Source organism: Bombina bombina, chromosome 2 (assembly GCF_027579735.1).
Source record: "Bombina bombina isolate aBomBom1 chromosome 2, aBomBom1.pri, whole genome shotgun sequence".
Classification (NCBI taxonomy): domain Eukaryota; kingdom Metazoa; phylum Chordata; class Amphibia; order Anura; family Bombinatoridae; genus Bombina; species Bombina bombina.
This window is the reverse complement of record NC_069500.1, coordinates 667,377,849-667,402,834: the sequence shown is the minus strand read 5'-3', so window position 1 is coordinate 667,402,834 and position 24,986 is coordinate 667,377,849. Positions and strand designations below refer to the sequence as shown.

At 40.3% G+C, this 24,986-nt stretch overlaps 1 protein-coding gene across 2 annotated transcripts in view; it reads left to right on the top strand.

Moving 5' to 3' along the window:
- FKTN (fukutin) overlaps positions 1–24,986 on the top strand; it is a 92,606-nt gene that overhangs the window by 45,880 nt on the left and 21,740 nt on the right. For both annotated transcript variants that reach the window (XM_053702615.1, XM_053702614.1), the window contains exon 9: positions 2,095–2,222. In XM_053702615.1, the coding sequence (XP_053558590.1) occupies positions 2,095–2,222 (128 nt within the window). The remainder of the gene's footprint in view (positions 1–2,094; positions 2,223–24,986) is intronic.

Sequence of the window (24,986 nt, the reverse complement as noted above, 5' to 3'; positions counted from 1 at the left end):
GTTCCCTGGCGATGGAGGAGCATCTGGGGGAGTGGGAACTCCATCTGGAAATCTTTGCCCAAATAACTCAATTATGGGGCATTCCAGACTTGGTTCTGATGGCCTCTCGTCAGAACTTCATGGTCCCTTGTTACGGGTCCAAATCCAGGGATCCCAAGGCGACTCTATTGGATACAATAGTAGCACCTTGGATCTTCAACCTAGCTTAGGTATTTCCACCGTTTCCTCTCATTCCCAGGCTGGTAGCCAGGATCAATCTGGAGAGGGCTTCGGTGACCTTGATAGTTCCTGTGTGGCCACGCAGGACTTGGTATGCAGACCTGGTGAATGTGTCATCGGCTCCACCATGGAAGCTACCTTTGAGACAGGACCTTCTTATTCAGGGTCCATTTGAACATCCGAATCTGGTTTTCCTCCAACTGACTGCTTGGAGTTTGAACGCTTGATTTTATCAAAGCGTGGGTTTTCAGATTCTGTAATAGATACTCTTATTCAGGCTAGAAAGCCTGTAACTGGAAAAATTTACCATAATATATGGAAAAAATATATCTGTTGGTGTGAATCTAAAGGATTCCCATGGAACAAGATAAAAATTCCTAAGATTCTTTCCTTTCTACAAGAAGGTTTGGAGAAAGGATTTTCTGCGAGTTCTCTGAAGGGACAGATCTCTGCTTTATCTGTTTTACTTCACAAAAGGCTGGCAGCTGTGCCAGACGTTTAAGCGTTTGTTCAGGCTCTGGTTAGAATCAAGCCTGTTTACAGACCTTTGACTCTTCCTGGAGTCTTAATCTAGTTCTTTCAGTTCTTCAAGGGGTTCCGTTTGAACCCTTACATTCCATAGATATTAAGTTATTATCTTGGAAAGTTTTGTTTTAGGTTGCAATTTCTTCTGCTAGAAGAGTTTCTGAGTTATCTGCTCTGCAGTGTTCTCCGCCCTATCTGGTCCATGCAGATAAGGTGGTTTTTACGTACTGAGCCTGGTTTTCTTCCGAAGGTTGTTTCCAACAAAAATATTAACCAGGAGATAGTTGTACCTTCTTTGTGTCCGAATCCAGTTTCATAGAAGGAACGTTTGTTACACAATTTGGACGTTGTCCGTGCTCTAAAATTCTATTTAGATGCTACAAAGGATTTCAGACAAACATCTTCCTTGTTTGTTGTTTATTCTGGTAAAAGGAGAGGTCAAAAAGCAACTTCTACCTCTCTATCTTTTTGGCTTAAAAGCATCATCAGATTGGCTTATGAGACTGCCGGACGGCAGCCTCCTGAAAGAATCACAGCTCATTCCACTAGGGCCGTGCTTCCACATGGGCCTTTAAGAACGAGGCTTCTGTTGATCAGATATGTAAGGCAGCGACTTGGTCTTCACTGCACACTTTTACCAAATTTTACAAATTTGATACTTTTGCTTCTTCTGAGGCTATTTTTGGGAGAAAGGTTTTGCAAACCGTGGTGCCTTCCATCTAGGTGACCTGATTTGCTCCCTCCCATCATCCGTGTCCTAAAGCTTTGGTATTGGTTCCCACAAGTAAGGATGACGCCGTGGACCGGACACACCTATGTTGGAGAAAACAGAATTATGTTTACCTGATAAATTACTTTCTCCAACGGTGTGTCCGGTCCACGGCCCGCCCTGGTTTTTTAATCAGGTCTGATGATTTATTTTCTTTAACTACAGTCACCACGGTATCATATGATTTCTCCTATGCAAATATTCCTCCTTTACGTCGGTCGAATGACTGGGGAAGGCGGGAGCCTAGGAGGGATCATGTGACCAGCTTTGCTGGGCTCTTTGCCATTTCCTGTTGGGGAAGAGAATATCCCACAAGTAAGGATGACGCCGTGGACCGGACACACCGTTGGAGAAAGTAATTTATCAGGTAAACATAAATTCTGTTTTTAACTTTTGAAATTCTGTAATTTAATCTTAATATTTGCATTACTTTTAAGATTTAGTCGAATTCTGTTTTACTACTTAAAGGCTGGATATATAAATATATATTTATATAATGATATATTTTTCAATAAAATGTAGTGAATTTTCTAAATTGACTTTGTATATGATTTTTCAAATTATTTTTGTTTTATTTTTAGATGGAAGACAGTTTGGAGCTGTCATTTTTTGGGGATGGTGATGTGAAACTTGACATTTTTTTCTTCTATGAAGAAGATGATCACATGTGGAATGGTGGAACACAAGCCAAAAGTGGCAAGAAATTTAAGTATGCACCTGGAACAAATTAATATGTATAATGCACTGATAGTGCTATTAGTGGTATCATATTTTTGATCAAACAACAGTATCCACCCTGTTTGTTTTGTGATTCAGATTGAGCATAACATTTAAAAAAAAAAAAAAAAAAACTTTCCAATTTACTTTCTCTTAAGTGTAGTCAGTCCACGGGTCATCCATTACTTATGGGATTATATCTCTTCCCCAACAGGAAGTTGCAAGAGGATCACCCAAGCAGAGCTGCTATATAGCTCCTCCCCTCACATGTCATATCCAGTCATTCTCTTGCAACCTAACTAAAGATAGGTCGTTGTGAGAGGTCTGTGGTGTTTTTAAACTTAATTTATTTCTTCAATCAAAAGTTTGTTATTTTAAATGGCACCGGAGTGTGCTGTTTGTTTCTCAGGCAGCATTAGAAGAAGAATCTGCCTGCGTTTTCTATGATCTTAGCAGACGTAACTAAGATCCACTGGCTGTTCTCGCACATTCTGAGGAGTGAGGTAACTTCAGAAAAGGGGAATAGCATGCAGGGCCCCCCTGCAAACGAGGTATGTGCAGTAAATTATTTTTCTAAGCAATGGAATTGACTGAGAAATTACTGCTGATACCAATGTAATGTAAGTTCAGCCTTAAATGCAGTGGTAGCGACTGGTATTAGGCTGAGGAGTGTGTGTACACTGAAGTATTTTTCTAGGGAATGGAATTTGACTCAGAAAATACTGTTAATACTGAAGTAATGTGTGAGCCTTAACTGCAGTAAAAGCGACTGGTAGCAGGCTTATTAATAACACTTCATAACTTTTAAAATGTATGTTCAAAACGTTTACTGGCATGTTAATCGTTTTTTGTGAGGTACTTGGTGATAAAACTTATTGGGGCATGATTTTTACCACATGGCTAACTTTTGTTTCTGCATAGAAACAGTTAACTGAGCTTCCCCACTGTTGTAATATGAGTGGGAGGGGCCTATTTTAGCGCTTTTTTGCGCAGTAAAAATTCAGTCACAATCTTCCTACTTCATCCTCCATGATCCAGGACATCTCTAGAGAGCTCAGGGGTCTTCAAAATTCATTTTGAGGGAGGTAATCAGTCACAGCAGACCTGTGACAGTGTGTTTGACTGTGATAAAAACGTTAATTATTAAATTGTTATCCGTTTTGGGGTATTAAGGGGTTAATCATCCATTTGCTGGTGGGTGCAATCCTTTGCTAACTTAATACATTTACTGTGAAAATTTGGTTCGCAATAACCAAGGTGAGGGGAGCTAAAGGTGTAATCGATGGTGTTTGTATGTTACTGTGTAACCTAAATAAGAGTTTATGCTTATACGTTTTGGTTGAAAAAAATATATATTTATTTTAAAACACTTTAAAACATGTGCATAATAAAAGTATAGAGCTCTATTACTTTAAGACAATATAAAACAATATACAATGTATAATTTGTAATAACAATACTTAAGGATAGAAAATAGTTGCTAAAATATTGTACACTTTTTGCTTGCTTGTGTTGTCTATATAGTCTCTTTTGAGGCTTTAAAAGTTTCGTATTATTGTTGTTCTGGTACTCACGATTTTGTCTTGAGTGTAAAAGGCTTTTTAGCTTTATGTGGTCATAAAAAACCGTTGCGGAGGCAATATACGTTTGGAGTAATTACAGCCTTTAATTTGACAATCTTGCTTTTTGCTTTTTGTGGCTTTGGTGGTTAATAGGAACAAGCAGTAGATTTGTTTCTATTTCCTTTTTTAGGAGTTACAAAGTTTTAAAAGAGGCTGATACAATGTGTATCTCCATTGGCTGTGCTAAAGAAAATTCTTAGCCGTTTTATCGTTGTTATGGTGCTAGAAAGTCCCTCGATGTTTAGCGGGGGTTCAAAAATGAAATATCCGTTGGTCTCTGAGACTGTATACCCTATTTTTTGCTAGTATGCTGTTCAGGGTTTGCAGGAGTCTCTAAGAGGCTTATAGCGTTTGAAAATTCTTCAATCTTTAGCATGAGTTTAATTAGGAATATCCGTTGGTCTCTGAGACTGTTTACCCTTGTAATTTTGCTGGTAGGTGTTCAGGGTTTGCAGGAGTCTCTAAGAGGCAGTTCTGTCTGTCGTCCGGTGTTTTTGTTTTGCTTCTTTTGCGCTTATTATTTCAAGCGCTAGATAGAGTTGAATCCGTTGAAGGGAAGATAGTTCTTATCCCACAGTGTGGGCATAAAATGTCAAAGAGGGTGCACACTCAGGTGGGCAGATCTACGCGTTCAGTCACAATCTTCCTACTTCATCCTCCATGATCCAGGACATCTCTAGAGAGCTCAGGGGTCTTCAAAATTCATTTTGAGGGAGGTAATCAGTCACAGCAGACCTGTGACAGTGTGTTTGACTGTGATAAAAATGTTAATTATTAAATTGTTATCCGTTTTGGGGTATTAAGGGGTTAATCATCCATTTGCTGGTGGGTGCAATCCTTTGCTAACTTAATACATTTACTGTGAAAATTTGGTTGCTATAACTAATTTGGTTCATTGTTATTTCAACTGTGACAGCTTTTTGTGCTTCTTAAAGGCACAGTAGCGTTTTTTTATATTGCTTGTAAATTTATTTGAAAAGTATTTTCCAAGCTTGCTAGTCTCATTGCTAGTCTGTTTAAACATGTCTGACACAGATGAATCTGTTTGTTCACTATGTATGAAGGCCAATGTGGAGCCCCATAGAAGGTTGTGTACTAAATGCATTGATGTAACTTTAAATAAAAGTCAGTCTTTACATGCAAAGAAATTATCACCAGACAACGAGGGGGAAGTTATGCCGACTAACTCTCCTCACGTGTCAGTACCTTCGCCTCCCGCTCAGGAGGTGCGTGAGTTTGTGGCGCCAAGTACATCAGGGAGGCCCTTACAAATCACTTTGCAAGACATGGCTACTGTTATGACAGAAGTATTATCTAAATGGCCAGAATTAAGAGGCAAGCGTGATAGCTCTGGGTTAAGGACAGAGCGTGCTGATGATGTGAGAGCCATGTCCAATACTGCGTCACAATTTGCAAAACATGAAGACTGAGAGCTTCATTCTGTGGGTGATGGATCTGATCCAGGGAGACTGGATTCAGAGATTTCTAATTTTAAATTGAAGCTTGAGAACCTCCGCATATTGCTAGGGGAGGTATTAGCGGCTCTGAATGATTGTAACACGGTTGCAATTCCAGAAAAATTATGTAGGTTGGATAGATACTATGCGGTACCGGTGTGTACTGACGTGTTTCCTATACCTAAAAGGCTTACAGAGATTATTAGCAAGGAGTGGGATAGACCCGGTGTGCCTTTTTCCCCTCCTCCCATATTTAGGAAAATGTTTCCTATAGACCCCACCACAAGAGACTTATGGCAGACGGTCCCTAAGGTGGAGGGAGCGGTTTCTACTTTAGCTAAGCGTACCACTATCCCGGTGGAGGATAGTTGTGCCTTTTCAGATCCAATGGATAAAAAATTAGAAGGTTACCTTAAGAAAATGTTTGTTCAACAAGGTTTTATCTTACAGCCCCTTACATGCATTGCGCCTGTCACTGCTGCGGCGGCATTCTGGTTTGAGTCTCTGGAAGAGGCCATTCGCACAGCTCCATTGGATGAAATTATGAACAAGTTTAAAGCACTTAAGCTAGCTAACGCATTTGTTTCTGATGCCGTTGTACATTTAACCAAACTTACGGCTAAGAACTCCGGATTCGCCATCCAAGCGCGCAGAGCGCTATGGCTTAAATCCTGGTTAGCTGACGTGACTTCTAAATCTAAATTGCTTAATATTCCTTTCAAAGGGCAGACCTTATTCGGGCCCGGCTTGAAAGAAATTATCGCTGACATTACGGGAGGTAAGGGCCATGCTCTACCTCAGGACAGGGCCAAATCAAAGGCCAAACAGTCTAATTTTCGTGCCTTTCGTAACCTCAAGGCAGGAGCAGCATCAACTTCCTCCGCTCCAAAACAGGAAGGAGCTGTTGCTCGTTACAGACAGGGCTGGAAAACTAACCAGTCCTGGAACAAGGGCAAGCAGGCCAGAAAACCTGCTGCTGCCCCTAAGACAGCATGAAGAGAGGGCCCCCTATCCGGAAACGGATCTAGTGGGGGGCAGACTTTCTCTCTCCGCCCAGGCTTGGGCGAGAGATGTCCAGGATCCCTGGGCGTTGGAGATCATATCTCAGGATATCTTCTGGACTTCAAAGCTTCTCCTCCACAAGGGAGATTTCATCTTTCAAGGTTATCAGCAAACCAAATAAAGAAAGAGGCGTTTCTACGCTGTGTACAAGACCTCTTACTAATGGGGGTGATCCACCCAGTTCCGCGGACGGAACACGGGCAGGGATTCTATTCAAATCTGTTTGTGGTTCCCAAGAAAGAGGGAACCTTCAGACCAATCTTAGACTTAAAAATCCTAAACAAATTCCTAAGAGTTCCATCATTCAAAATGGAAACTATTCGAACCATCCTACCCATGATCCAAGAGGGTCAGTACATGACCACTGTGGACTTAAAGGATGCCTACCTTCACATACCGATTCACAAGGATCATTATCGGTACCTAAGATTTGCCTTCCTAGACAGGCATTACCAGTTTGTAGCTCTTCCCTTCGGGTTAGCTACGGCTCCAAGAATCTTTACAAAAGTTCTGGGCTCACTTCTGGCGGTACTAAGACCGCGAGGCATAGCGGTGGCTCCGTACCTAGACGACATTCTGATACAAGCGTCAAGTTTTCAAACTGCCAAGTCTCATACAGAGATAGTTCTGGCATTTCTGAGGTCGCATGGGTGGAAGGTGAACGTGGAAAAGAGTTCTCTATTACCACTCACAAGGGTTCCCTTCCTAGGGACTCTTATAGATTCTGTAGAGATGAAAATTTACCTGACGGAGGCCAGGTTATCAAAACTTCTAAATGCTTGCCGTGCCCTTCATTCCATTCCACACCCGTCAGTAGCTCAGTGCTTGGAAGTAATCGGCTTAATGGTAGCGGCAATGGACATAGTACCATTTGCGCGACTGCATCTCAGACCGCTGCAATTGTGCATGCTAAGTCAGTGGAATAGGGATTATTCAGATTTGTCCCCTCTACTAAATCTGGACCAAGAGACCAGAGATTCTCTTCTATGGTGGCTTTCTCGGCCCCACCTGTCCAAGGGGATGACCTTTCGCAGGCCAGATTGGACGATTGTAACAACAGACGCCAGCCTTCTAGGTTGGGGCGCAGTCTGGAATTCCCTGAAGGCTCAGGGATAATGGACTCAGGAGGAGAAACTCCTCCCAATAAATATTCTGGAGTTAAGAGCAATATTCAATGCTCTTCTAGCTTGGCCTCAGTTAGCAACTCTGAGGTTCATCAGATTTCAGTTGGACAACATCACGACTGTGGCTTACATCAATCATCAAGGGGGAACCAGGAGTTCCCTAGCGATGTTGGAAGTCTCAAAGATAATTCGCTGGGCAGAGTCTCACTCTTGCCACCTGTCCGCAATCTACATCCCATGCGTGGAGAACTGGGAGGCGGATTTTCTAAGTCGCCAGACTTTTCATCCGGGGGAGTGGGAACTTCATCCGGAGGTTTTCGCTCAACTGATTCATCGTTGGGGCAAACCAGATCTGGATCTCATGGCGTCTCGCCAGAACGCCAAGCTTCCTTGCTACGGATCCAGGTCCAGGGACCCGGGAGCGGTGCTGATAGATGCTCTGACAGCCCCTTGGGTCTTCAGCATGGCTAATGTGTTTCCACCATTTCCGATGCTTCCTCGACTGATTGCCAAGATCAAACAGGAGAGAGCATCGGTGATTCTGATAACGCAGGACCTGGTATGCAGACCTAGTGGACATGTCATCCTGTCCACCATGGTCACTGCCTCTGAGGCAGGACCTTCTAATTCAGGGTCCTTTCAACCATCCAAATCTAATTTCTCTGAGGCTGACTGCATGGAGATTGAGCGCTTGATTCTATCAAAGCGTGTCTTCTCGTCGGTTATTGATACCTTAATACAGGCTAGGAAACCTGTTACCAGAAGAATTTACCATAAGATATGGCGTAAATAATTGTATTGGTGCGAATCCAAGAGTTACTCATGGAGTAAGGTTAGGATTCCTAGGATACTGTCTTTTCTACAAGAGGGTTTAGAAAAGGGCTTATCCGCTAGTTCGTTAAAAGGACAGATTTCTGCTCTGTCTATTCTTCTACACAAGCGTCTGGCAGAAATTCCAGACGTTCAGGCTTTTTGTCAGGCTTTGGCTAGGATTAAGCCTGTGTTTAAGACACTTGCTCCGCCGTGGAGCTTAAACTTAGTTCTTAACGTCCTGCAAGGCGTTCCATTTGAACCCCTTCATTCCATTGATATTAAGCTGTTATCTTGGAAAGTTCTGTTTTTGATGGCTATTTCCTCGGCTCGAAGAGTCTCTGAGTTATCTGCCTTACATTGTGATTCTCCTTATCTGATTTTTCATTCAGACAAGGTAGTTCTGCGTACTAAACCTGGGTTCTTACCTAAGGTAGTTTCTAACAGGAATATCAATCAAGAGATTGTTGTTCCATCATTGTGTCCTAACCCTTCTTCAAAGAAGGAACGACTTTTGCATAATCTGCCCTGAAGTTCTATTTGCAGGCAACTAAAGATTTTCGTCAAACTTTTTCCCTGTTTGTCGTTTGCTCTGGACAGAGGAGAGGTCAAAAGGCTTCGGCTACCTCTCTCTCTTTTTGGCTTCGTAGCATAATACGTTTAGCCTATGAGACTGCTGGACAGCAACCTCCTGAAAGAATTACAGCTCATTCTACTAGAGCTGTGGCTTCCACCTGGGCCTTTAAAAATGAGGCTTCTGTTGAACAGATTTGCAAGGCTGCGACTTGGTCTTCACTTCACACTTTTTCAAAGTTTTACAAATTTGACACTTTTGCTTCTTCGGAGGCTATTTTTGGGAGAAAGGTACTTCAGGCAGTGGTTCCCTCCTTTTAAAGTTCCTGCCTTGTCCCTCCCTTCATCCGTGTACTTTAGCTTTGGTATTAGTATCCCATAAGTAATGGATGACCCGTGGACTGACTACACTTAACAAGAGAAAACATAATTTATGCTTACCTGATAAATTTATTTCTCTTGTAGTGTAGTCAGTCCACGGCCCGCCCTGTCTTTTAAGGCAGATCTAAATTTTTAATTAAACTCCAGTCACCACTGCACCCTATGGTTTCTCCTTTCTCGTCTTGTTTCGGTCGAATGACTGGATATGACATGTGAGGGGAGGAGCTATATAGCAGCTCTGCTTGGGTGATCCTCTTGCAACTTCCTGTTGGGGAAGAGATATAATCCCATAAGTAATGGATGACCCGTGGACTGACTACACTACAAGAGAAATAAATTTATTAGGTAAGCATAAATTATGTTTTTAATATCAAATGTGCTTTGTTCTTATGGTATAACTTGTTGAGGAGCATATCTAGATAGCTAGAGTACTTGTGTCTGGAGGAGCACTTCATGGCAGGAAACACCATGCTGACATCTAGTGCTCTTGCAAATGTATAACATTGTTAAAAGTATTTTTGTAAAACTGCTGCCATATATGTGCACCCTCCTACCTACCTGCCTTTCAACAGTGGATACCAATTTGATAATAGAAGTAAATTGGATTTTTTTCAATTGTATGCTTTGTCTTAATCATAAAAGAAACATTTTGGGTTTTATGACCTGAACATAGATGTACACATGAGGCAATGACAAGATATATATGTTACCAGTCACTAATCAATAGCTAGCGCCTAGTAGTGCATTGCTTCTCCTGTCTTTTCCCTTTGGCAGTTATTTTGGACAGACAGGAATTGTTTTGGCTTGCAGTTTCAGAGTGCACAGGGATGGGTTCAAACTCTATTTAAGCTTTATTAGTTTATAGGACAACAATCACAAAAGAGGCAAATGATAACCTAGCATCCAGCACATGATCAAATAAAAAAGAAGACATTATGATATAAAAATACAATGCTCCAATATGGTACTGCACTTTATTATTGCCCTGTTGCTTGTATATACCCCTTCAAATGGATTAAACACATAGTTAAAGGTGATTCCAGAGTAACAATGGCACTACTGTTAGTAAGATTAGCACATCTGGTGAGCCAATGACAAGAGACAAGGTATAAAACCAAGGAAGCCCAAAAAGATAAAATCAGATTTCTTTCATGTAATTAGCAAGAGTCCATGAGCTAGTGACGTATGGGATATACATTCCTACCAGGAGGAGCAAAGTTTCCCAAACCTCAAAATGCCTATAAATACACCCCTCACCACACCCACAATTCAGTTTTTACAAACTTTGCCTCCGATGGAGGTGGTGAAGTAAGTTTGTGCTAGATTCTACGTTGATATGCGCTCCGCAGCAAGTTGGAGCCCGGTTTTCCTCTCAGCGTGCAGTGAATGTCAGAGGGATGTGAAGAGAGTATTGCCTATTTGAATGCAGTGATCTCCTTCTACGGGGTCTATTTCATAGGTTCTCTGTTATCGGTCGTAGAGATTCATCTCTTACCTCCCTTTTCAGATCGACGATATACTCTTATATATACCATTACCTCTGCTGATTCTCGTTTCAGTACTGGTTTGGCTTTCTACAAACATGTAGATGAGTGTCCTGGGGTAAGTAAATCTTATTTTCTGTGACACTCTAAGCTATGGTTGGGCACTTTGTTTATAAAGTTCTAAATATATGTATTCAAACATTTATTTGCCTTGACTCAGAATGTTCAACTTTCCTTATTTTTCAGACAGTCAGTTTCATATTTGGGATAATGCATTTGAATTAATAATTTTTTTCTTACCTTCAAAAATTTGACACTTTTTCCCTGTGGGCTGTTAGGCTCGCGGGGGCTGAAAATGCTTCATTTTATTGCGTCATTCTTGGCGCGGACTTTTTGGCGCAAAAATTCTTTTCCGTTTCCGGCGTCATACGTGTCGCCGGAAGTTGCGTCATTTTTTTGACGTTATTTTGCGGCAAAGATGTTGGCGTTCCGGATGTGGCGTCATTTTGGCGCCAAAAGCATTTAGGCGCCAAATAATGTGGGGGTCTGATTTGGCGCTAAAAAATATGGGCGTCGCTTTTATCTCCACATTATTTAAGTCTCATTTTTTATTGCTTCTGGTTGCTAGAAGCTTGTTCTTGGCATTCTTTCCCATTCCTGAAACTGTCATTTAAGGAATTTGATCAATTTTGCTTTATATGTTGTTTTTTCTATTACATATTGCAAGATGTCTCACGTTGCATCTGAGTCAGAAGATACTACAGGAAAATCGCTGTCTAGTGCTGGATCTACCAAAGCTAAGTGTATCTGCTGTAAATTTTTGGTAGCTATTCCTCCGGCTGTTGTTTGTATTGATTGTCATGACAAACTTGTTAATGCAGATAATATTTCCTTTAGTAAAGTACCATTGCCTGTTGCAGTTCCCTCAACATCTAAGGTGCAGAATGTTCCTGATAACATAAGAGATTTTGTTTCTGAATCCATAAAGAAGGCTATGTCTGTTATTTCTCCTTCTAGTAAACGTAAAAAATCTTTTAAAACTTCTCTCCCTACAGATGAATTTTTAAATGAACATCATCATTCTGATTCTGATGACTCTTCTGGTTCAGAGGATTCTGTCTCAGAGGTTGATGCTGATAAATCTTCATATTTATTTAAAATGGAATTTATTCATTCTTTACTTAAAGAAGTACTAATTGCTTTAGAAATAGAGGATTCTGGTCCTCTTGATACTAATTCTAAACGTTTGGATAAGGTATTTAAAGCTCCTGTGGTTATTCCAGAAGTTTTTCCTGTTCCTAATGCTATTTCTGCAGTAATTTCCAAAGAATGGGATAAATTGGGTAATTCATTTACTCCTTCTAAACGTTTTAAGCAATTATATCCTGTGCCGTCTGACAGATTAGAATTTTGGGACAAAATCCCTAAAGTTGATGGGGCTATTTCTACCCTTGCTAAACGTACTACTATTCCTACGTCAGATGGTACTTCGTTTAAGGATCCTTTAGATAGGAAAATTGAATCCTTTCTAAGAAAAGCTTATCTGTGTTCAGGTAATCTTCTTAGACCTGCTATATCTTTGGCTGTTGTTGCTCTGCAGCTTCAACTTTTTGGTTGGAAACTTTAGCGCAACAAGTAACACATCATGAGTTCTCATGATATAATTCTTCTTCTTCAGCATGCTAATAATTTTATCTGTGATGCCATTTTTGATATTATCAGAGTTGATGTTCAGGTTTATGTCTCTGGAATGCTGAGGGGCGGATCTAGCCAGCCTAGGAGATGGCTGCTGTGTGACTGAGCTCCTGGTCCCCTTGCTAAGTGAGAACGTAATTGGCGATAGCCACCTTGCACTACTGGGCTATAAACCCTTAAGATGTGTCCCGCTTATCTTGACTTTGATTTGTAGCCCTTACTTTGCCCACCACAAAGGTTTAAACCTGCACAGTCCGACGCTCCAAGCACACACAGGCCCAATGTGTAACGGGCCTCATCGGAAGATAATCGCACAGCTCTAGCTGCCTAAGACAACAAGAATGTGAGGCTTCATATAAGGACAGCTCCGGTAAGATCACTGAACACACACAACACCTACCCTTTTACAACCAGAGGCTTATACAGAGCAACGGCAGATCCGTAACAGGCCGCATCCTGCGCTAGAGTTTGTTGCGCACTTTCAACAACAAGTTTAGATGCGACCTTCCCGCAACAGCACAAATACATTAAAGAGCGAAAAGGAAAATCCAGTAAAGCACCCTCTAAAAAGGGGATATCTAAAACCAGTAGCTAAGAAGCTTAAGCAGAAAGTCCCACAATAAAGGTAAATAGTAGGAACACTACAAATACCGCATTATATGTGCAATCGCAATGGAACTTGGGACTGTTTGCCACATACTCCCTAATCAAACATCTATGTGAATATAAGCTTGTACCACTAATCTCTGTTTAATAGGAGTATTACTCTCAGCCTTATGTAACCGTAGCTGTTATCTCTATTGCCTTCATCTGCTGCACACAATAGCTAAGAATAAAGGATTCCCTTGTCCCTTGAATCATCTGATTCTGAAAGTGACCAGGTTCCAGATAACATCACAATACCCTCAGCTCTGTTCAGATCAATTCCATCAAAGAAGGATTTTTCTTCCCTTGTAGCTGAGGTCAAGCAATGCATTAAAGAAGAAATATCAGAGCTCAAAAAGGACATATCAGATATAGGTAATAGAGTTGAGTCCACTTGAAAATATACAGGATTCACAGGCGGAGGCTATCTCTGAACTCCAACATACCATACATAAACAAGACACCACCATTAATGAGCTTGAAGATAAGATAGATGATGTCGAAAATCGCAGTAGACGTCATAATATTAGGCTGCGGGGAATACCTGAATCTGTTTCACCATCTGACATCGAACAATATCTCCAGGAATTTTTCAGTACACATAAAAAAGAGGACACCCCCCTCAAAAAATCAGCCTGGACAGAGCACACAGGGCATTGCGCCCCAAGCCACTAGCTGGGCAACCACCAAGAGACGTTATAACCCGCATCACGAATTTTCAAGAAAAAGAGGAGCTGATGAGGTTAGCCAGAGAGCAGCAACCTATTAAATATGAAAATGCTGAAATCCAAATGTTTGCAGACCTATCACAAAGGGACCCCTCACAAAAAGGAGGGAGCTCAAACCGCTTACAATGCTACTGAGGAAATTTAACATCCCATATAGGTGGGGCTTCCCCTTTCACCACAGGTCCTCTGGAAGGGGAGACGCTTCACCTGCTCTTCAATTAAAGACATCCCAAACCATCTGTAAAGACCTGGACATTCCAAGGCCTCAAATGGATGACACCTCCACACCTCAAGAAGATGGCACTAACCCAAGGAAAGCACCACCACTACCTCAGCGGGGAGAATGGAGACAGGCATCCCAGAGAAGAACACGTAAATCCCCACAATCAGATTCACCATCACTTGGGGACAAGGGGTGATGAAACCCCGGCTTTCGTTTGGACTTATCCTTGCCTGATCACAACTCTTATGAGGAAGTATTGGCCTGAAAAAGGTTTCTGGTAAACCTATATATTTTGTGTCTTAAAGCTCCTAGAGCTGCTAACATAGCTATTTAAGGTTAAGGTTTTAAACTGTTTATTGTTTATTGTTATCTGATGTTGACTTTTAATATTATTGTTCTCACTTAGTTGGGAGTATGTCTCCCTATTGATAGAGATATGTTGTTTACACTACTGTCTCTAACTACTGTGTTCTATTCTTTCTCCCTTTTATATCTATTCCCTCCCCTCTTTCTTTCTCTATATTCCCCTTTTCTCTCATATAAGCTCAAACTGTCATTTTTGAATGCCTCAGAATGTTACGTATATCAATACATATCAGGTTCACCAACACTCTAGAATTTAATGGATAGCCGCTCACGACAAAATTTAAACATTTTCACGCAAAATGCCAAAGGCCTAAATTGCCCCAATAAAAGAAGAATAGCTATCCTAGACTTGCAAAAAAGAGGAGGCATATTTATTTCTACAGGAAACCATTTTAAGGGGAAATGTATCCCAAAATATTTCTCCCCCGCACTACCCTCAACATTTTCACAGCACTAATCCACACAAAAAAATCAATGGGGTCAGTATTTTAATTCACAAATCGATTCCTTTTACCAAGACACAAGTTATAGGCGATAAAGAAGGCAGGTATTTATGTCTAAAAGGCCTCCCTATACGGTAAGCCAATAACTCTAATCAATGTATACGCTCCAAACTCACACCAAGATAAATTCCTAACCTCTGTAGTTGACTTAGCCCTTAAGATGCTAGGGGATCCCTAATAGTATCAGGAGATTTAAACTTTCCCCTTGACCCTACAGTGGGACTGTTCAAACCCCTACTACTAGAGCCAAAACACCAAACCTGCATAAAATCTGGCAGAAACTGAAACTCCTCGGCTTACATGATACTTGGAGATACTTTAACCCCCATAAACTGGACTTCACTTTCTTTTCTCACCCCAACCCGTAAACTATTCTAGACTGGACTATATTCTAGTAGATCACCTAATCCTGTCACATACCATACACTCATCCATAAGCCATACAACATGGTCAGATCACTCCCTCGTTACCTGCACCATACACTGGCCAACAGCCCCTCTCAGGGATTTTCAATGGAGACTTAATGACTCCCTTCTATTGGATCCTGCTCAAAAAGAATTATTTACGGAACATATATCCTCTTACTTCTCCACAAATGCGACTCCAGATATTGCAGTGGGCACCCTCTGGGAAGCTCACAAGAGTACAATAAGAGGTGAGTTTATTAAAACTGCTGCCCAAATTAAAAGGAAAGTCGAGAAGAGATCAATCTCTTAGCCACAGAAATTGCAGATTTAGATTTTAAACACAAATCTAATCCCGATGATAATTCCACTCTAGAAACAGCTCATTTCTAAACGAGAAAAACTCAATTCTAAGTTACATATTAAATCACAAAAACAACTTCTACTCTACAACAAAACTTTTACGAGAAGGAAACAAATCTGGCAGACTCCTAGCCAGGGCATTAAAACAACAACAACAAAAAACCTATATCCACACCATTAAATCGTCAGATAATAAACAGTTTAGAAGACACCAAATCCATAGCCAGAGAATTCAAAAAATTCTATCACAATTATATAACCTTTTCCCTCACAGAGACCCCCAAAAACCATATATTATGTTGTAATAAATACTTAGATAATCTACCCATTCCCAAAACTAAACGACGATCAACGTAAACACTTAGACCATCCCATCCAGACATCAGAAGTATTAGAAGCTATAAAACAATTAAAAACAAAACAAAAGCCCCGGGACCCGATGGTTTTACGGGCTTATATTACAAAACTTTTGCTCCGCTCCTAATCCCACATCTAACAAACTTGTTTAATTCCATAACAGAAGAGTCACCTTTCCCTGACACCATGATGCAGGCCAATATCTCGGTTATAGCTAAACCTGGCAAACCCCCAAACACCCCGGCGAATTTTAGGCCAATATCTCTGTTGAACATAGACCTCAAACTCTACGCAAAGATATTGGCCTCCCGCCTCAACCAAATTCTACCATCCATTATACACCAGGACCAAGTGGGTTTTATACCCCATAGAGAAGCAAAAGACAACACTGTCAAAGTTCTTAACCTACTGGAATACACTACTCAGACCAAGACACCGACTGTTTTTTTTATCCACAGACGCTGAAAAAGCTTTGACCGACTGGACATACTTACTTTCGACCTACAACACTTCCCATATCCCAGATTCTTTTATCCGAAGATTCTTGCACTTTACTCAAACCCCACAGCACAGGTCAGGATTAATGGCACTCTTTCAGAGCCCTTTGAGATCCGCAATGGTCTAGACAGGGGTGTCCCCCTCTCACCGCTTCTTTTCGTTCTTTCCCTTGAACCTCTGGCTATCAAAATACGTTTAAACAATCAAATCCAAGGAATAACTATCGCTAACCAAACACATAAATTGGCTGTCTTTGCAGACGATATCCTTTTGACCCTTACAGACCCCATAATATCTCTACAACAAGTGATCCCTGAAATAACACAATTTGGGTCAATTTCAAACTTCCTAGTTAACATGACTAAATCAGAATATTTACCCCTAAATTTAACAACTCACACTCTCAATATATTGAAATCAACATGCCCCTTTAAACAACAATCTAAGTTCCTAAAATACCTTGGTATTTGCATCACCCCAAAAATGACAGATCTATGTAGATATAACTATGGTAAGCTGATCACAGAACTCCAAACCCTTACATCCCAATGGCTCCCAAAAAACATATCTTGGCTAGGTAGAATACAAGCTACAAAAATGACCCTCCTACCAAAAATCCTATATATTCTTCAGACTGTTGCAATACCAGGTACACAAAAAGATTTAGACACCATGCAACGAATTATAAACGACTATATCTGGAAACGCAGGCCCCCACAGATAAATAAAAACACGTTTTTTTAAACCCCCTCTGAAGGGGGGTCTGGGTGTTCCACATCTCAGATCCTATAAACTTGCCATATCCCTACAAAGGAATACATGAATGGTATAAACTAGTTACATCTCCCCAGAAAAGTTGGGTGCAATTGAGTCTGACCTAGCAACCAACATGTAATTTACATTCTGTCCTGCTGGAACCCAGCTTTTTTTAACAACACTCCATCTCATCATCCTCACTTTCCAATGGGACTTTGGTCTGATTGGAAACAAATCTGCAAAACGTCAAATAAAATATCATCCCGTTACTCACCCCTTACCACACTACTGCTTAACTCAGAGTTCAAGCCAGGTATCACACTGGATTGTAGCTCTAATGTAGACCCCCTGAAGCTCCTTCCTATCCATCTCCTAATAGACGAGGTGGGCAACATCAAAGACAAATCCCAATTGGACTTATTAGGACACCCATTCCTAACATCTTGGTTCCGTGTACACCAAATGAGACATTACATAATGTCACATAGGTTTAGAAGAGAGTTGACCCGTCCACTTACATCATATGAGCAAATATGTACTTCCCAAGTAGCAGTGAAGGGAGTTATTTCCAAAATATACAAACTAGCTGTACAACATCACTACCCAGATATTCCTTCCTATACCAAAAAATGGGATAATGATCTACATATTCAATCACCTGCAGGGTCCTGGAAAAATAGATTCTCCAATCTTATGCACTCAGGACACTCGGCCCAAGCTAAGGAAACAAATATTAAACTAATGATGAGGTGGTATCTTACTCCCGCCAGAATTAAATACATATATAAACACTCCTCAGGATCCTGCTGGAGGGGGTGCTCTCAAAGAGGCCACCTCTCTCATATTTGGTGGGATTGTGATAATATCAAAACTTACTGGATGTCTATTTTTACACATATTAACAAAATTTTAAACACCCAACTTATACCTAATCCAGAGCTTATAATGTTGAGCCACCCCGCTGAAATTACCTGTAAAATAAGAAAGCATCTGTTCCACATATTACTCAACGCAGCTAACCAGCTAATACCGAGAAAATGGAAGTCAGCAGTCACTCCTACCATATCAGAATGGATAGCCTTGGTAGAAAAAAACCTTTTGCTAGAAAGATTTCACTACTTAAAACTGAACAAATTAGCACTCTACCATGACTTAATGTTTATATGGGAATCATACAAATTCAGTAGATAACACTAGTAACATTACTTGATGGCGCCACTACAGATTCTTGAGAGCATAAAATGACAACACCATTAAGCTATACCACCTTCTTTCTTTTCCCATTCTTTCTCTTTTTTCATTCTATTTCTACTTATTATAAAGAGCATGAGACAAAATACCACGGATATATAATCTCAAATTGCATTCACGGCACTGAACTGCTGAGAATTGAACTACGGATGCCTCCCCATTTTGAAAACTTGGGAACGTATAAACTGAATACACTTGGACTTAGATACTCTGTGACCCCAAGGTCCTTAGCAAAAATGTGCAGAGACTTGAAGCTAGGGGCATCCTGAAAAAATTTATTTTGTATCAATGTGCATATCAATAATCTAATTGTATTACATCTCACTTGATCTCTGCCTTTATTGTTATTGTAATGTTGTAAAATTTAATAAAAACTAATATATAAAAAAAAAAAAACTTGGAATGCTGATATGGCTTCTAAATCAACTCTACTTTCTATTTCTTTCCAGGGTAACAAATTATTTGGTTCTCAGTTGGATTCTATTATTTCAACTGTTACTGGTGGGAAAGGAACTTTTTTACCACGAGGATAAAAAATCTAAAGGTAAAAAACAGGGCTAATAATCGTTTTCGTTCCTTTCGTTTCAACAAAGAACAAAAGCCTGATCCTTCATCCTCAGGAGCAGTTTCAGTTTGGAAACCATCTCCAAGTCTGGAATAAATCCAAGCCAGCTAGAAAGGCAAAGCCTGCTTCTAAGTCCACATGAAGGTGCGGCCCTCATTCCAGCTCAGCTGGTAGGGGGCAGGTTACGTTTTTTTCAAGGAAATTGGATCAATTCTGTTCACAATCCTTGGATTCAGAACATTGTTTCAGAAGGGTACAGAATTGGTTTCAAGATGAGACCTCCTGCAAAGAGAATTTTTCTTTCCCGTGTCCCAGTAAATCCAGTAAAAGCTCAAGCATTTCTGAATTGTGTTTCAGATCTAGAGTTGACTGGAGTAATTATGCCAGTTCCAAGTTCCGGAACAGGGGATGGGGTTTTAATTCAAATCTCTTCATTGTACCAAAGAAGGAGAATTCCTTTCAGACCAGTTCTGGATCTAAAAATATTGAATCGTTTATGTAAGGATACCAACGTTCAAGATGGTAACTGTAAGGACTATCTTGCCTTTTGTTCAGCAAGGGAATTATATGTCCACAATAGATTTACAGGATGCATATCTGCATATTCCGATTCATCCAGATCATTATCAGTTCCTGAGATTCTCTTTTCTGGACAAGCATTACCAGTTTGTGGCTCTGCCAGTGTTTGGCCTAGCTACAGCTCCAAGAATTTTTACAAAGGTTCTCGGTGCCCTTCTGTCTGTAATCAGAGAACAGGGTATTGTGGTATTTCCTTATTTGGACGATATCTTGGTACTTGCTCAGTCTTTACATTTAGCAGAATCTCATACGAATCGACTTGTGTTGTTTCTTCAAGATCATGGTTGGAGGATCAATTTACCAAAAAGTTCATTGATTCCTCAGACAAGGGTAACCTTTCTGGGTTTCCAGATGGATTCAGTGTCCATGACTCTGTCTTTAACAGACAAGAGGCGTCTAAAACTGATGGCAGCTTGTCGAAACCTTCAGTCACAATCATTCCCTTCGGTAGCCTTATGCATGGAAATTCTAGGTCTTATGACTGCTGCATCGGACGCGATCCCCTTTGCTCGTTTTCACATGCGACCTCTTCAGCTCTGTATGTTGAATCAATGGTGCAAGGATTACACAAAGATATCTCAATTAATATCTTTAAAACCGATTGTTCGACACTCTCTAACGTGGTGGACAGATCACCATCGTTTAATTCAGGGGGCTTCTTTTGTGCTTCTGACCTGGACTGTAATTTCAACAGATGCAAGTCTCACAGGTTGGGGAGCTGTGTGGGGATCTCTGACGGCACAAGGAGTTTGGGAATCTCAGGAGGTGAGATTACCGATCAATATTTTGGAACTCCGTGCAATTTTCAGAGCTCTTCAGTTTTGGCCTCTTCTGAAGAGAGAATCGTTCATTTGTTTTCAGACAGACAATGTCACAACTGTGGCATACATCAATCATCAAGGAGGGACTCACAGTCCTCTAGCTATGAAAGAAGTATCTCGAATTTTGGTTTGAGCGGAATCCAGCTCCTGTCTACTCTCTGCGGTTCATATCCCAGGTATAGACAATTGGGAAGCGGATTATCTCAGTCGCCAAACGTTGCATCCGGGCGAATGGTCTCTTCACCCCAGAGGTATTTCTTCAGATTGCTCAAATGTGGGAACTTCCAGAAATAGATCTGATGGCGTCTCATCTAAACAAGAAACTTCCCAGGTATCTGTCCAGATCCCGGGATCCTCAGGCGGAGGCAGTGGATGCAATTATCACTTCCTTGGAAGTATCATCCTGCCTATATCTTTCCGCCTCTAGTTCTTCTTCCAAGAGTAATCTCCAAGATTCTGAAGGAATGCTCGTTTGTTCTGCTGGTAGCTCCAGCATGGCCTCACAGGTTTTGGTATGCGGATCTTGTCCGGATGGCCTCTTGCCAACCGTGGACTCTTCCGTTAAGACCAGACCTTCTGTCTCAAGGTCCTTTTTTCCATCAGGATCTGAAATCCTTAAATTTAAAGGTATGGAGATTGAACGCTTGATTCTTGGTCACAGAGGTTTCTCTGGACTCTGTGATTAATACTATGTTACAGGCTCGTAAATCTGTATCTAGAGAGATATATTATAGAGTCTGGAAGACTTATATTTCTTGGTGTCTTTCTCATCATTTTTCTTGGCATTCTTTTAGAATACCGAGAGTATTACAGTTTCTTCAGGATGGTTTAGATAAGGGTTTGTCTGCAAGTTCCTTGAAAGGACAAATCTCTGCTCTTTCTGTTCTTTTTCACAGAAAGATTGCTATTCTTCCTGATATTCATTGTTTTGTACAAGCTTTGGTTCGTATAAAGCCTGTCATTAAGTCAATTTCTCCTCCTTGGAGTTTGAATTTGGTTCTGGGGGGCGCTTCAAGCTCCTCCATTTGAACCTATGCATTCATTGGACATTAAATTACTTTCTTGGAAAGTTTTGTTCCTTTTGGCCATCTCTTCTGCCAGAAGAGTTTCTGAATTATCTGCTCTTTCTTGTGAGTCTCCTTTTCTGATTTTTCATCAGGATAAGGCGGTGTTGCGAACTTCTTTTGAATTTTTACCTAAAGTTGTGAATTCCAACAACATTAGTAGAGAAATTGTGGTTCCTTCATTATGTCCTAATCCTAAGAATTCTAAGGAGAAATCGTTGCATTCTTTGGATGTTGTTAGAGCTTTGAAATATTATGTTGAAGCTACTAAATCTTTCCGAAAGACTTCTAGTCTATTTGTTATCTTTTCCGGTTCTAGAAAAGGCCAGAAAGCTTCTGCCATTTCTTTGGCATCTTGGTTGAAATCTTTAATTCATCTTGCCTATGTTGAGTCGGTGTAAAACTCTGCCTCAGAAAATTACCAGCTCATTCTACTAGGTCAGTCTCTACTTCCTGGGCGTTTAGGAATGAAGCTTCGGTTGATCAGACTTGCAAAGCAGCAACTTGGTCCTCTTTGCATACTTTTACTAAATTCTACCATTTTGATGTATTTTCTTCTTCTGAAGCAGTTTTTGGTAGAAAAAGTACTTCAGGCAGCGGTTTCAGTTTGAATCTTCTGCTTATGTTTTTCATTAAACTTTATTTTGGGTGTGGATTATTTTCAGCAGGAATTGGCTGTCTTTCTTTTGTCCCTCCCTCTCTAGTGACTCTTGTGTGGAAAGATCCACATCTTGGGTAGTCATTATCCCATACGTCACTAGCTCATGGACTCTTGCTAATTACATGAAAGAAAACATAATTTATGTAAGAACTTACCTGATAAATTCATTTCTTTCATATTAGCAAGAGTCCATGAGGCCCGCCCTTTTTTTGTGGTGGTTATGATTTTGTATAAAGCACAATTATTCCAATTCCTTATTTTATATGCTTTCACACTTTTTTATCACCCCACTTCTTGGCTATTCGTTAAACTGAATTGTGGGTGTGGTGAGGGGTGTATTTATAGGCATTTTGAGGTTTGGGAAACTTTGCCCCTCCTGGTAGGAATGTATATCCCATACGTCACTAGCTCATGGACTCTTGCTAATATGAAAGAAATGAATTTATCAGGTAAGTTCTTACATAAATTATGTTTTTTATCCCATACAATTTAGAGGGCAAGCTTTGAATTTATTCCAAAAAAATGTTGAGAGAGATAACACAGCTGGCAGATAGAACAAATGAGAACAGTAAAAATAAATATGTCTCTAATTTGACTCCCTCATAAAAATTGGTTTTGGAACTACTGCAGAATAATGAAGAAATTGTTATAAGAAACTCTGACAAGGGAGGCAACATCGTAGTCTTGGACAAGACTGATTATTTTGCAGAAGTACAACGCCAATTACATGTCTCCAATATTTACAAGCGTCTGCAATTCCACTCATATTTTTAGAAGGGAGCTTGTGAGTATATTGGACGATGGGGTTGGAATAGGTGTATTCAGCCAGGATGATATACAACATTTAATTCCTGAATACCCAGTTGTGCCCTTGTTTCATTACTTGCCCAAGATCCATAAGGATCCTGTGAATCCCCCAGGTAGACCCATCTTTCCGGACATTGGCTCCCTTTTGGAGCCACTGTCAGAATGGGTGGATGACATCCTTCAACCTTTAGTCAAAGGTCTTTTATCCTACCTGAGGGATTCTCATCATCTATTGGAATGCTTGGAGAGAGTTGGTTGCCAGGAGGGGCACAGCTGGGTAGTAATTGATGTTGTATCTCTTTATACAGTCATCCCACACTCCTTGGGTATATCAGCTGTTAGGTACTTTTAAAATAAGTTCACTAATTACTGTACTGACACAATTTTTTCATATGTACTGTTTTGGAGTTTCCTCCTTACACGCAATTTTTTCCTATTGATGATACTTTTTATTTGTAGTGCTGTGGCACTGCAATGGGGGCCAAGTACGCCCCGTCATTTGTAAACTTGTATGTAGGTTTTTGGGAACTCAAATATATCTTTGATCTAAATAACCCTTTCGTAGACAGCATCCTGTTTTACAGGAGGTTCATTGACGATTTAATTTTAATCTTCAATGAGCCTCTAGATGATGAGAGTTTTAAGAAGTTTTTGAATTATGTAAATGAAAATGACATGCAACTCAGGTTTGTGGGAATTCATAGTGTACATGAAGTTGATTTCTTGGATATATCACTAAAAGGCGATGTGAATAGAAACATAATTATCTCACGAACATTTCGCAAACCTAGTGCTGGTAACAGTACTGCATGCCAAGTCGTGCCATCCTCACCACCTTATTCGTGCTATACTCAGAGGCCAACTCATTAGGCTAAGGAGTAATACAAAGGACATGGATGTGTATATGCAACAGTCCATGGACTTATGTAAAAGATGGGAAGCAAGGGGGTATGATCCTGAACAATTAAACACAGTCAGAAGAGAGATCAGCCAGTCTCATGGGCCCATGCAGAAAAAAAGCCATGAGAAAAAGGGTGTGAAACAGGGAGATGTCTTATTACCACTGAGTATACTAATCAATTCCCAGATATTGTTAGGATACTAAGAAGGAATTTGTCCATTTTGGGAAACGATGACGTATTAAAAGATACCATTGGTTTGTGTAAGTTTGTCTCTAAAAAACCCTAGCCACTAAATTAGCACTGAGTATAGTAAAGAAGACAAGGAAAGGTAGTACTTGGTTGAGCACAAAGGGTAATTTTAAATGTGGCGGCAGGGGATGTTTGACCTGTGACATGTTGGACACAAATATGAATTTTATGTCGTCCGTAAACAATTGTGTTTAAAACATTGATTTCTATGCAAACTGTAGAACCACATTTGTGGTGCAACTGTTGGAGTGTTTGATTTGCCACTGCCAATATGTTGGGAAAACGACGAGACGAATGGGCACTAGAGTCTGTGAACATTTCAATGATGTCAAAGATTCCACTGTGGCTCAGCACTTCAACAGTATGCATTTCACAAATGTTGGTAAGTTTTCAATAAAGTCATTGATGTTGCAAGGATGCCAGTTAGGGGAGGTAATAAATCCAAGATTTTGGATAAAAAAGAACTCTACTGGATCTACAAATTAAAAACCAGAATTCCCAATGACCTTAACCAGGAATGGGAAATTGGCTATTTTGTGTAATTCTAGTAGTAAGAATTATTTGAATGTGGTAGATTATGCACTTTATAAATATACACTAGTATTATATACTATATATCAGGGGTATGTGTGTTCATACTAACTTCAAATTTTGTGACTCTGTTAAATAACATACTGATTGTATATTATAGTGTTGTATTATACATTTGTATGGAAACAGGGTCTATTAATACAGTATTTGTGTAATGAGCCATCCCACTCTCATATATTTCTCCAACATGATGATGAAATAATGCATCCCACCT